A 13473-nucleotide genomic window follows, 5' to 3' on the forward strand; every position below is an offset into this window, starting at 1 on the left:
ATCCGAAGCCGGTGTTTGCCTCAAAGGTAATTTCACCGTGGTAAAACATGGTGACAATAACCTGACTGGAAGACGTCGAAGTGGCTGGTCATTGTTAGGAAGGTATTTAATTGTTGAAACAGCTTTTCCAAGAATCTTACTAATAAAGGGGAGGTTTGAGATGGGCCTGTAGTTCTGCAGAAGTAGTTTGTCCAAATTGTTCTTTTTCAACATTGGTTTCATAATTGTTGTTTTTAGGAACTGGGAGAAAACACCTGAAAGAAGGGAAGTGTTAATTATCTGAGTCAAATCAGACGTTATGACAGGCAAAACTTTATTAAAGAAAGCTGTGGGTAGAACATCAAGGCAGCAGGAGGAGGAACTTAGCCGGTGAACGATCTCCTCTAAGCTTTTCTAGTTTGTTTAACTGAATTGGGACATTTTGTCAAGATAAGTTATAGTTGGTCCCTTAAAGCTCTGGGTCAACAGTAATTGGGTGCTATAATAAAGGTGATTTGCCATAAGTTAATTTGCTGATTAGGGTAGCCAATCACATATTAGAATCTATTTAACAGGCCAGAGTGACAGCTTAAGGGATTTCATTATAGACTGCAGTACAAGAACAGTGAAATATTAAATGAATTTTAACATGCAATGCATTAAAATGTATTTAATTTGCACAAGGAGATGTCACATTTTTTCTTTAAAAAAAACAAAAGAAAACTGTAAATACTAAGTCTGATGTGTATGTGTGTCATGTTATTTGTGTATATCCAAAGCCGGTGTTTTGCCTCAAAGGTAATTTCACTCACTGTGGTAAAACATGGTGACAATAAAATATTCTTGATTCTAATAATATATATTTGAAACATTTGAATAATTCTTGATATATATCTATTTATGAATTTAATGTTTGTTTCCAATATTATTTAAATATTGCAAAATTTTGTGTAAGCAATACAGTGAAAAATAAACATCCTTATGTCCTCATGATCCCGTGTTTGAATATTTAACAAGTTGAGGCACATTTGGCCCTCCACAGCGATCTGGTACAGCATGTTTTATATTTATTTAACATTTATTTTTATAAAAATGATGCAGGAAAATGTGACTGTTGTTGTATACTAGACTAAGTCTGGGATATCACAGTATCACAGGATCCAAACCACAACTCTGTCTGGTTTTTGCCTAAAAGTTCAACTGGCAGAAATGAAACACATCACACTTTTTAGACCTTTGACGTTTTATTGTTCCATTAATCTTATTTTACATATTTTGTGAGTGGTATGAACTTGAAAAGCCACCATTTGTTAGTATGCTGCTTACTAATTCTGCAATCCTTGCCATAACTTATCCCGTTACATCAAAAATCCATATATAGGATGTGAACAGTTCAGCACAAGTTCTTTTTAAGGGAGTGAAAGATGTTACAAAAAAGGTGGATAAGGCAGAGAGTAAAAAGAAAAACTGTCGTTAAGCATGAAAAAGAAAGAAAAGCCAAAAATTCTGGCAAGCCATGGTTTGATGTGAGTTTCTTTTTTTTTTTTTACTGGCAGGTTTCATCTACATGAACTCATTGAGGAAGCTGTTTACAGTCCCCTCAGGGGTGTCTTCCACAGGCTTTCCGTGACAAAATGAGGGCACCACAAGGACGTCAGGATCTTTGACTTTGAGTTCAACATCCATGTTGCTGTAAAGAAAAAAAAAATAAAACAGGTGTAAAAACTACACGGAAATTTGGTGAGGTTCCCCATCACATCCTGTTTTTACATGCCCAAAAGAACCACCTAAAACCAACCTGAAAAGGAACGATGTGGTATCAGTGAAATAGAAAGTGGTCACAGGCAAACATCCCATGGTTACAGACATGGAGTAGGAACCTGGCAGAGAAATCACAAATCAAACTTGTACGTCGCTGATGTTATAAAGCTGTAATAAAACAAGTCCCTCTTCATAACATCTGTTCTACCTTTCATAGGTGTCAGCGGTCCGGTCCAGATACTGACTTTCATTCCCTCTCCCTCAATGGAGGAGCTACCAGTGGTCACCGTAGAGTGTAACTTGGCGTCATCGGGAATGTCGAAAGGATGCAAGGACATTTGAAGCTTTTTCTTCTCACAGCTCTGGTTTCTGCTGTCAATCTCATAGAAAATCCCCTGTCGACGACAAAATACATATTCGGCTGTCAAGAAACAACTCCAAAGTAACACTCCTTTAGAGTTGGCGGGGATGCTGAGCTACCTCCTCGAAAAACATCAGCAGATCCAAATCAAGCGATGCGTTCGTTGGGTGGCTCTCGTTGGATTTGAACCTCAGTTTCCTGCCCACTGAGTCGTAAGTGAAGGCGCCGAATGCTTTCATTTCACCCTTTAGGGTCATCTGATTCATTCCAAAGACAGAAAGAGATCATTCAACATGTTTTCGGTTGCTGGATGGCTCTTAATCCCAATAAAGGTATATACTCACCACACTCATTAATCCAGTCATGTTGTGTGTATCTGAAAGAAAGGAGTCACTGGAATTGAACCAACCGGCCAGACCACATTGAGAAACAAATCATACAAGCATAAACAATTCTTAAATAGACAACAGAGTTTTAAAATAATTATTGAAAGCGCCTTACGACATGGCTGGTGATGGTCTGCGCGGGTGGTGGCGGTCAGGCACACGAGGACCAAAAGCGCCGTCGTTGCAGACATTTTCCTGTTCAAAGATCAGTGACAAAACAGTGTTAGAGGTGACAAAAAGCAAGCAACCAAGAGCACATCTAGCTAACCGCAAGCCGAACGGCGCTTTTTATAGAACCGGAGCCTGGCACGGGCGTGATGCTTGCGCAAAGACAACCCAGTGTATTAGCCCCCTCCTCGACTTCAAACACCACAGCATCTTACCAATGTCCACTTCTGCCGCGGCAGGCGGTGACCCAGATGATGAAATGTTTCGACTAGCTTCCCTGTTGTGTTTGTGCAGCTGTCGTTGCCTGTTGTTCGACATCTCGCTGCCTTCTTCCAGATCCCTTCGGGGTGAGCGTGGATGCTGAGGGGAATGAAGGTTCATGTGAGGTAAACGAGGCAACAGTGCTGCATGTACGCCCGAATGACGTTCAGAGAGCGGTAACCGAGTGACCTTTGGGGAAATGGGTGACGGAGGATAAGGTCTGGCAGAGGTCTGTTACATGATTTGGGCAATCTGGATCTTCACAACCTGTCTTATGCAAGCTCACACCTTCGGAGGACACTTCAAGATCCCATGCGGGAAAATGGCGTATGGTCTGTCAGCTTTCTCCCAGGGCAGATCATACCAGGAACACTGACAAGAATTTAGGAACGTTACATGCAGGCCATTTTTCATGAAACTCTGACTGGTAACTTAGCAAACTTGCAATCATATGTGGATTAGTGACTGTTGCATGTTGACTGTACGTTTTTAACTTGCAATTTGTTTTTTTTTTAGTAATTTATAATTCAACAATTGTTTTGTTCAGTATTTTAATCCTGTTCTATATGTCAAACAACCACAGACTGTAGATGGAAATTGGCCCCTGCAGCTGTATCTGCAGAGGGCACGAAGATAAAAGAATAATAAATAAACAATTGAACTTTATTGATCTCACAATTGAGAAATTCACTTCTGCATCTTAACCCATCCCCTTGGGGAGCAGTGGGCTGCCAATGTGCGGCGCCTGGGGAGCAATCGAGGGTTAAGGGTCTTGCTCAGGGACCCAGAGTGGCAGTCTGTGGGAGTTGAACTCAGAACCTCTGGAACCCAAGCTCAATGCTGTAACTGCATTTTTTTTTATTTTCCTTGTAAGATTCCTTCTTATTTGGGAGTGAGGAGCGGTGCCTTTGTGTGCTTTAATCTACTGTGCCTCGCAAAAAAACATTAATACCTGTCAGGACTCAGCCAGCAGGGCCGTGCAGCTTGCTGCCGGCCCTGCTGCCTCAGACTCTTTCCACAGGTGTTCTGGGTTGACTGGTGGGTGGAGCCCACACACCTGCGGGCGGTTGAGCGGCACCGGGAGGCACTACTTAAACACCACGCAGACAGCGAGAGGATGCTAGAGTGTTACCGTCGTGGTATGCAGACAAGCCTTGGCCTCTCGTTCTCTGTGTTTCCCAGAGGAACTAATCACTCACCTCTGTGTCTCCCAGGTACCTCCCCGTGTCAGTTCTCTTCCTCTCGTGACCCTGTGAAGTCTCTCGTGGCAGGAGCTCCAAGCATCGTCATCTTCCGTCTGGTGTTGGTCTCTCCTGCAAACCTCCTGGTTCCTCCTGAGTCGGTTCCCCTCCCCTGGAACCCTGCCATCTCCGGAAAGTCACCTGGTTCCTCTCGCTGTCCTGGACATCTGGATTCCCCGGTGCTGCTCGGACCCGACCCCACCTTCGACCCACCGGTCTCCCGGACACCTGTGGCCACCATCGTACGGCTAGCGCTGAGTCCTCACCGCTTCCTCCCCGGTCGGCCTTCCGTCCATCAAGTGGTAAGCTTGCGTCCAGCAGCAGATCCAGCTCAGTCAGACCAGTTCCCCTCCACATTACCCCAGTTAACCTCTGTCTCGTTCTTCCCCAGTGATCGACCCGGTTTCCTGCTCCCTGACCGTTACATGATGCTGCCTCCGCTGAGGCAGAATCCTCCCGTTCGTTACCTGGTTCTTATTAAAAAACCTTTAAACTTCATCTGTTTCTCCCGAGTGTGCTTCTGCATGTGGGCAAAATACATAAAGCCAACCATGACAAATACCCCTTTTACATTTTCACACGTCAATTTACAATCACAAATTTTTATATATTTTGATTGAGATTATATATAAAAGACCAAGACAAATTGGTGGATAATTGTAAAGTGGAAGGCGAGCATGGCCTCCTGGTCTTAAAAATATTTTACAAATAAAAATCTGAAAAGTGTAAGATGCTGAGACAGTACTCTAAAGGTCTTGTCCTGAGGAGGTAGCTCTCCTGTGTTAATCAAAACGCTGATCTTTATATTGCAGACATCAAACAACCTCTCCACAGACGCATGGCTCAACACAGGAGAGCTACCTCCTCAGGACAAGACTTAACTGTCCACCTACACCTTAAGGACAAAGGACACTCTTTTGAGGACCAAAATGTTCACATTTTGGACAAAGAAGACAGATGGTTCGAAAGGGATGTGATGGAAGCCATTTACGTTAAGAGAGAAAAAACAACATCTCCCCTGTAAGCTAGGCCAATGATGACCCTAACGACTCCCCATTGCTAAGGGGTGGACCAGTTGTCACCTTATCTTTACAGATATACTACATTAACAAATCTCTTTAGTCATCCTAAGGAAGTTGGTAACTGCTTTGAAAAGGTTACAAAGTCCTTATTACTTGCTGAATCATTATATGAGAGAACGGGAAAGGGGAGAGTACTTCTGCAAAGAAAGCAATTTTACAGGAAGTTCATTTTTCCCTAAACCAGCATCTAATCAGGATTTGAAACCAAAACACTGAAATCATTGTTTTTTCTGCTTAAATTGTAACGCCAACATTTACATGAAAGAAAAAAAGAATGATTCGAAGAAATTTAAGAGCAAGTGCTGACCTTGTTGTTAAAGTATTCCTAAATGCGTCAAAAGTAATGATACTTGGCTATCATCTGGAACATTTTAGTCATTTTTAGTGCCTTGAGATGACATTTGCTGTAATTTGGTTATGTGCAAAGGAAAAAAAGGGAACCTAATTGGACTGTATGATATTAGGACATAGCTGGGAGGACATTGTCTTGGCCAATTAATTTTGTTCCCAAATCTTTGACAGGGGCTGGTGTTGGATCTATTTATTTATTTGACTCAGAGAATGGTAAAAAGATCTAACATATAGCCAATGTTATCCTTACAATTGTCTAAAAAGCCTGATTGGTTATATGACGTCCAGTGGCTACACATGCTATAGTTGAGGTTTGCTACGGTAACGCCATTTGAAGTTGTTTTTAACTGTGTGGATGGGTCATTCTGTAAGTAGGTTTTAATATTATAGAAAATGATTTGCCCATATTCCAATTTTCAGCTCTGTGCAGGGACTTTATAGCAGGTAAAAGTATCCATACCCGTTAAACTACTTTTTTTAAAATTGGTTGCAATACAATCAAAAAAAGTCAATGTACTTTTCACCTGATAGACTAACACAAAGTAAAGCACAAATGTAATTGCATAATTATTAAACATGTATACAAATTTCAATATAAAAAGTGTCTATTCAACCCACTTCCTCCAACACCCCTAAAACGAATCCAGTTTAACTAAGTGTGGCGGAAAACTAGCACAGCATATTGCTTTTCATTTCCATCAAACATGGTGTTGGCGGCATCATGCTGTGGAAATGGAAGTCCTCAGAAGAAACAGTCTGGCTGGTCAGAGTGGATTGGAAGATGAATTTAAAAAGCTACAGGGAAATCTTGAAAGAAAACCTGTTACTGGCTGCCAAAGTCTCACCACTGCTTCTCGGTCATTGAGCGAGAGACGTAGTAGACCCTGGAAAGTCGCCCGTCCATCACTGGGAGGCGCAAATAAAAAAAAACAGAAGAGAGACTGTACAGTAAGCGCAAATGTACATAAGAAAAGCCACTGTAGTTGTTTAAAACAGCATCCTCAGATTAAAAGAAATGTACGGCGAGTAGGAATTTACAAAATATGCATGAATATTGGGCAAAAAAATAAAATAAATAAATACGGTAAAAACAACAGTAGGGAGTTTGTTGGGAGCAGTGATGGTTATAGAGTAACTTGATCTTGGGTGGGAGTATTTCCAGTAATGTTCCTTAAGGATGCAGCATTAAAGGGACACTCCAGCAGCATCATGCATGGGGTAGGATACGTTGTCCAATGATATTTTTTGCCAGAGTCCGCATGTCTCCCACCACCTGTACTGCTTTGAAGGGGTCATGAGCAGTGCTGGCCATTTGGGTGGCCCAAACGCAAATGCTTTGTGGTTCCTTACACATGCACAGCAAAATACATTTATCAATGTGTCTGTTTATTAAAATGTACTCTCACATTTATTGTTTTGAAATCAGAAGAGTTAAAGATATTGGTAAGACACTAAACTAATTTAGCATCACCACACTTATGGTAGCTACTATTATCAGTTAACTTTATTCTTGAATTTATACTTTGTAAAGTATCTGTTTTGTACCTGTTGGGAAAATGAAGACAGAGTTTAATAGGGATTAAAGCAAGGAAACAAAGTACAATGATTGAAATGCAACAACGGGGAGTGTAAAACCAGAACTGATCTAGTTAATTGCTGTTAGATTTAGGTTTGTACATTAATTTGTATGTAGAACAGATTACTGGATCAATGTGTGCTTCTGTGCTTTTTTGTCTCTCTTGTTGTGTCTCTGCTCTGTCTTCTCAAACCCCCAGTCGGTCGAGGCAGATGACCGTTCATACTGAGCCTGGTTCTGCTGGAGGTTTTCCTTCCCGTTAATGGGGAGTTTTTCTTCCCACTGTCGCTTCATGCTTGCTCAGTATGAGGGATTGCTGCAAAGCCATGTACAATGCAGACGACTCTCCCTGTGGCTCTACACTTCCCCAGGAGTGAATGCTGCTTGTCGGGACTTTGATGCAATCAACTGGTTTCCTTATATAGCTGGGGCACTATGGCCCTGAAGCATGGTGCTGCACACCCTTCCTTGTGCCCATATATGGAAGAGGCTGTGATGCAGCACACCTGGCTGTAATGAGCACCTACATTTAAGAGCAGGTAGCTCACTGAGGAGATCAGATCCTGTTTTGGGTGCCTGCAGAGGCAGCACCTTTTGAGACTGACTGGCAGAACACCATGGATTGGTTTTACTGCAGAGAAGGTAAAAGCAGTTTATTATCACTGGACTGTTTGGGACGCGGATCTAATTTGATCTCTCTTTTGTGTGCAGGTTGACCTGCTACTATTTCAGCCATTGTTTTAACTACTATTTCAGCCATTGTTTTAATTACTGTTTCAGTCATTGTTTTAATTACTGTTTCAGAGTTTTATTGTTTTTTTTAGTAAAAGAAGGGTTTTTATTGTTTAGTTCCCTGGCCTGTTTTTAACCCACCCGAGGATCTATGCTGTCCCTGGCTCCTGTGCTGGTTTTATTTAGATTGAGGAGACTAGAGGAAGGGGATTTTTTTATTTATTTATTTTTTTTTTTTTTGTATGCACCAGGGTTTGTGGCGTGAGTGTGTATTTGTTGGGAGACACGGAGGTGTATTTTGTTTGTTTTCTTTAGTAGTTCTCCTCCAAATGGTCTATAATTGGGGTCTTTTAACTATTCCTCTCGGCTATCAGGATTCCAGGCCAGCATAGGCTCCTACGTTTTAAGGTGGTTATTCTTCCCTGCACGGTAAAACATGTTAATTGTTCCCATTGTTTTGTAAAACCAATAAACCATATTCACCTGGAACCTGTGCCTCTGTTAATCCTTACAACCTTTCTTTGTGGTCCGGTACCTGAGGTCACAATCATATAGGAAATTTTTTGACCAATCTGTATAATCTGACCCAATCTGTATAATATGATTGAACTTGACTTTGTAAAGTGCCTTGAGATGACATGTTTCATGATTTGGCGCTATATAAATTGAATTGAATTGAATTTGAGGCAAACAGAATTTTTTTTTTTTTTTTTTAAATCCGACTTTACAGAGGAAAATGACCCATGTGACCCATTTGATCATGACAATTTTAGTTTTCCGGAGGAAGATTAATTTGGAGGAACTCATTAGAAACAAACAAAAAGTCTGCAGAATTTCTCCATATTATTTTTTTTTAACACTGCTGTAAGTAGTAAGTCATTTTTGAATAAGGACAGATCCAATGGGCTGAACATGGGATCATTTTGTAAATACTCACAATGGGGACCCAGAAATTCAGCCAAAACACAGGAATGGATTAACTAAAAAGGTTTATTGAAACTTCAGTACTGGACCCTCCTTGGAGGCACTGGGCTGATTTAAAGAGTGCCCACACTAAGCCGCTGTAAAGTTCTCCAAAGAGCAGTAGCTTCAGTGTTCTCCGAGAAGGCAAGGAAAACAGTAATACTGAGGCTTTGACCAGATGGGGTAGGGTGGGGCATTGAATGAAGAATCATACAGGCGCTCCTCTTCAGTCTGTAACTTTAAAACATAAACTGAAACAGGCAAAACAAAAACAACTCGACTTTCAGATAATTTCCAGAAGGCAAAAGTCATACACAAAGGAGCAAAGAGACAATACTCACCCAGAAGGGCCAGGCAAAGATCATGGGTCTAAAAGCAAAGCATGGGTGGCTGTCCAGTAATCAGATTTGCTGAGAAGAGCCGTCAAGGGCCACACAAAAGGGCAAAACCCATGATTAATAACAGGAAGTTAGAAAGGAACCGCTAGCTCTCTACTGGCAAAATCAAATAGTCAAATAGATCTGGCGAAGAGGTAGGGACTGAGGTGAGCTATGTATGCAGCAGATAGCAGATGTGGCTGGAGGTTGATTAAATGAGGAACGGGTGAACCTGAGTCTGGCAGCAGCCTGAATCATTACGCTGTTCTAATGTCTTTGCTTTTGCACTTATCATTTTTCATGTTTTTTTTTTAATTTGTTCAGTTTGCTGTTGCTTCAGTGGTGAACAATTGTGTCAAAGTATGCTTTACTATGTTTTTAACCACAACAGTAAAAAAAAAAAACAAAAAAAAAAAAACCTCTGTTGGCTCTTTCTGCTTCTTAGCTGATTCTGAGGTGCTCCCACAGCTCCTCTGAGTGAACCAGGTAGGAGAGGACCAAGTGGAGCTTTGTCCATGATGCAGTACGTTTGCAGATCGGTTTGTAGATGGCAGCCAAGGGAGTTGATGGAGATGTCTGCAGTGTAGAGGGTGAACAGGAATTGTCCCAGCACAGGATTGTTGCGGTTCAGGGTCCACGCATCCTCACATCTTCACACACCATGAGGTAGTCCAGTATCCACAGGGACAGCTGGTGGTCAACTCCTGGCAGTTCCAGCTTGTGCCTCAGAAGTCTCGGCTGGTTGGAATAACCCTAACCCTACCCGGAGCAATCAAAGAACACGATGTGCTTCTGGGTTTCTCCCGGTGGGTCAGAGATCAGCGCAGGGTGTAAATAATTTCATCATTCACCCTGACACTAGAATGGTTGGCGTAGTGCAACAGACCCAACAAAGATGACCTTCAAAGGGAGTGAAGATGGTTGAGGACCAACAGTCTTTCTTGGCAGAAACATTTCAATCTTGGTTTAAAACCTCGCCATGGTACTCAATCAGCATCAGTGATATCCTTTTGGCGTGTGATTCTAATAACTTTACTACTACTACTTGACCAAACAGCTGCCTTGGACACTGTAGACCACAATATTTTAATATCACGTCTAAATCATTTAGTGGCCACTCAGCACACCGCTCTTGATTAGTTTAGATCTTATATCTGGTTGATCACTGACACTACTGTGTCAACATTTCAGACTCTGAAATGTTATCTGGGGTCCCACGAGGCTCCATTTAAGGCCTTTCCTTCTTTCATTGTATCTATTGCCTCTAGGTTTTATTCTCAGAAAATATGGACTTCAGCTTTACCGAAGTTGAACTATTCGGCAGATACGAACAGATGAAAATGCCAGTCTCTAGTTGTGGTACATTCATACCCCCGAAGACTTGCAGCTTTAACTTCTATAAAAGATGGTTCTACAGAGTAATGACTAAGGGTGTGAAAATAAACACATTTCATCCTGTTAGATTTTTTTTATTGTCGTATTGGCAACATTTTATTAGCTCTTTGGATTATCCTAGACGTTAATGGAAAGCATGCTTTGAAATTCTTCCGTGATTTGCATTGCACAGCAGAAAGCAATCCAAAACAGTCAGGTGTGTAAACGTTTCTAAGGTGAAAAAGGCTTGTGGGCGTTACCAAAATAAATTGACCAAGGCAAAGCAGAAAGGAATCAATTTTTCTATGCGTTACACCTGGTTCTCATCTCTTTTGTTCTCAGAGTGAAATGACCACAATGCGTATGTAAAATTAAACAGAGTACTATTCAACCTCTTCAAATTTGCTTCATCAGCCCTTTAAAAGCATTGGTTTAACAGATGAAACCACACACCTCAGCCCTTTTTTAAATGCTAAGCACATGATCAAAACATACATGCAGTTTACAGTAAAAAAGAATTAGATGAGTGGGTGTAAGTTTAGTCCTGCAAGCTGTTTTTTTTCAGTTTCAAAAGTAGGAAGGAAAAGCAAAACTAAAGGTTCAGCGGTCTCTAAAACCAGAAATGAACACGAGTGAAAATTGGCTGATAGTAAGTTGCAAATATCACATGGGAAATTCATTATTACCATATCAGCTTAAGACTGAGGGAGATGAGGTAGTGAAAATGAGGAAAGCCCTTCTTCATGTAGCTCTTCCCTTCTACTAACCTCAGCATGACGGTTTTCCCCCCAGAAGGAATCACCCCTGACAAGCAAATTCTCATGGAGTTTTTTATTCATTAGAACATATATTATGATCATAAAAAAAATCGTATATGGAGAATATTTCATCTCTTTTTTTGACATCGTGTTTTTTTTTTTTTTTGTGACAGTAAAAAAAATATACAAAAAATATTTGGAGAACCTTAAGATCCCCAAGTCTTTGGTGACTTTAAAAAAATAATAGGAATATAGTTTGACTTATTTGCATGTCACTGAAGTATAACAAGCTTAAACTTGAACTTAAAAGTGATCAAATCTTGCAGGTTGATTAGGTTGTGGCATCAGTGGTTCATAATGGTTGACAAAAGGACAAACATTGTTCTGCTTTAGTTGTTTATCAAATTCATAAGAGAAACTGCCTAACGCATGCTGACACAACTGTGGACTGAATAAAAGCGCTCAGGCAAATAATCTCAAACAGAATTTGCCAACAAGACAAAGCATGGTCCCGTCTGAATCCAAGAGATTTAACACCCTTTGTTTTACTATGTAAATTATTTTAGATTTTATCGTGCAAATGTATCTAAATTTGCTCTAAAACTTGTTGGATAAAAAAACAACCTCATTTAGGATTTGTTTGCTCAGTCCTGGCTCACATATCCAAATCACAATCATTTTCATTGTGTGCACAATCAATTTGACTTCGGTTACAGCCGATTTTTGATTCTATTTACGTTTTCTTTTTCATTTTAGTTCATTATAGTTTTTAGTTTCCTCCTTCCTTTTCCTTACCATTACCATACAATAATTTTGTAATACAAGCGCTTTAGTGGCGGCTGATCAGGCTGTTCTTCGGTGGCTTTCTTTCACTCAATCAACTGGGTTTTTTATCTGCACAACATTAAATGCATGTTTCTCACGTTCGTGTAGATGCCGTGCGGGCTGTTAGGTCATTCCAACCAACAACCGAGATAGCTTAAAGAGCAAAGGTTCAGCGGGAGTCTGTAGTTTCGACACTCAAGACATCATCGGACGTCTGCTGACTCACACTCTCAACATGTCCTTCTCAGTCTGAGCAATGCTTTTCTTCAAATACTCCTAAAGAACCACGCGCACTCACAAAATCATGCCTGTATATGTCCGTGTGTCAAAAAGGACTGTGATGTGTGACTTCCGTGACTCTCTTTGACTAAAGAGTTGGGCAACATTTCCATTGCTCACTTCCTAAAGAAGAACTTGTCAAACTGACTTTGATTAAAAGAAAAACCGCAGTTTTAGGTTCTCACTGCAGACACACATTTGTTACTAATGGCATATGTACAGAAGTCCCCCCTTTTTTTCTTCAAAACATGAACAATTTCAACAGAACAAGATGACGGGCATCAAGTTCAGGCCTGTGGGGTTGAGTGTGCCCGGCAGTGCTTTTCATGTCTTTGTATATCCCTTGCTGTTGTCCCATAGAGTATATGTTAGCCTTTCCACTTAATGTGGGGGCCTCTTGAGATATCCAGAACTTGAGAATAGCATTCCTCGCCGCATGAAGGCATATTCCTATAATTGTGGTGTTTTGTTCGTTCCTAGCACTGTCCACTCTGGCTGCCAAGATGCAGTGAAAAGGAGATAATTCCAGGTCCTACCCCATCAAAGAGGTCATCTCGCCCTGTACATCACTCCAGAACTTCTCAATCTTTGCACATCTCCCAACCATATATTCTCTAAATTACAAGCTCTAAATTACGTTTAATACAGGACAGAGAACCCAATCCCAGCATTCCCCTCAGTGCCATTGCAATTTAGCACTGAGAGGGATTTGTAAAATGTCTGCGTGTTTGTTAAGATCGATGCCTGGTGTCGTTCTTAATATGCCAGTCTATACCCAGTCCATAACATTGTCTGTGTGTATATAGTCACAGGAACACTCTAAATTCGACATGAGATTCCCATAGACACGGGAGATGAATTTCCCCGGTTTGGTGCTTATAAGGATGTCTTCCAAAAAGTGGAAGAAAAGTCTCTGGGTGGGACCCATACATTTTTATGTACAAGCTGCCTTATCTGATCGATAAAAGTGAGATTTCTGTAAGCATTATTTACTCTTCA

At 41.0% G+C, this 13473-nt stretch overlaps 1 protein-coding gene across 1 annotated transcript; it reads right to left on the reverse strand.

The window, feature by feature from the left end:
* Nucleotides 1-1204: 1204 nt before the first annotated feature.
* On the reverse strand, nt 1205-2746 carry epd (ependymin). The gene is made up of 6 exons (XM_012867054.3): nt 2603-2746; nt 2446-2477; nt 2221-2358; nt 1949-2135; nt 1778-1859; nt 1205-1669 (listed from the first exon to the last, which is right to left on the reverse strand). Exons 1-6 carry the CDS (start codon nt 2676-2678, stop codon nt 1543-1545), a joined length of 642 nt encoding a protein of 213 aa, XP_012722508.1. The 5' UTR covers nt 2679-2746; the 3' UTR covers nt 1205-1542.
* Between the last annotated feature and the right edge of the window lie 10727 nt (nt 2747-13473).

The sequence above is a fragment of the Fundulus heteroclitus genome, chromosome 11, assembly GCF_011125445.2.
Source record: "Fundulus heteroclitus isolate FHET01 chromosome 11, MU-UCD_Fhet_4.1, whole genome shotgun sequence".
Taxonomy (NCBI): Eukaryota; Metazoa; Chordata; class Actinopteri; order Cyprinodontiformes; family Fundulidae; genus Fundulus; species Fundulus heteroclitus.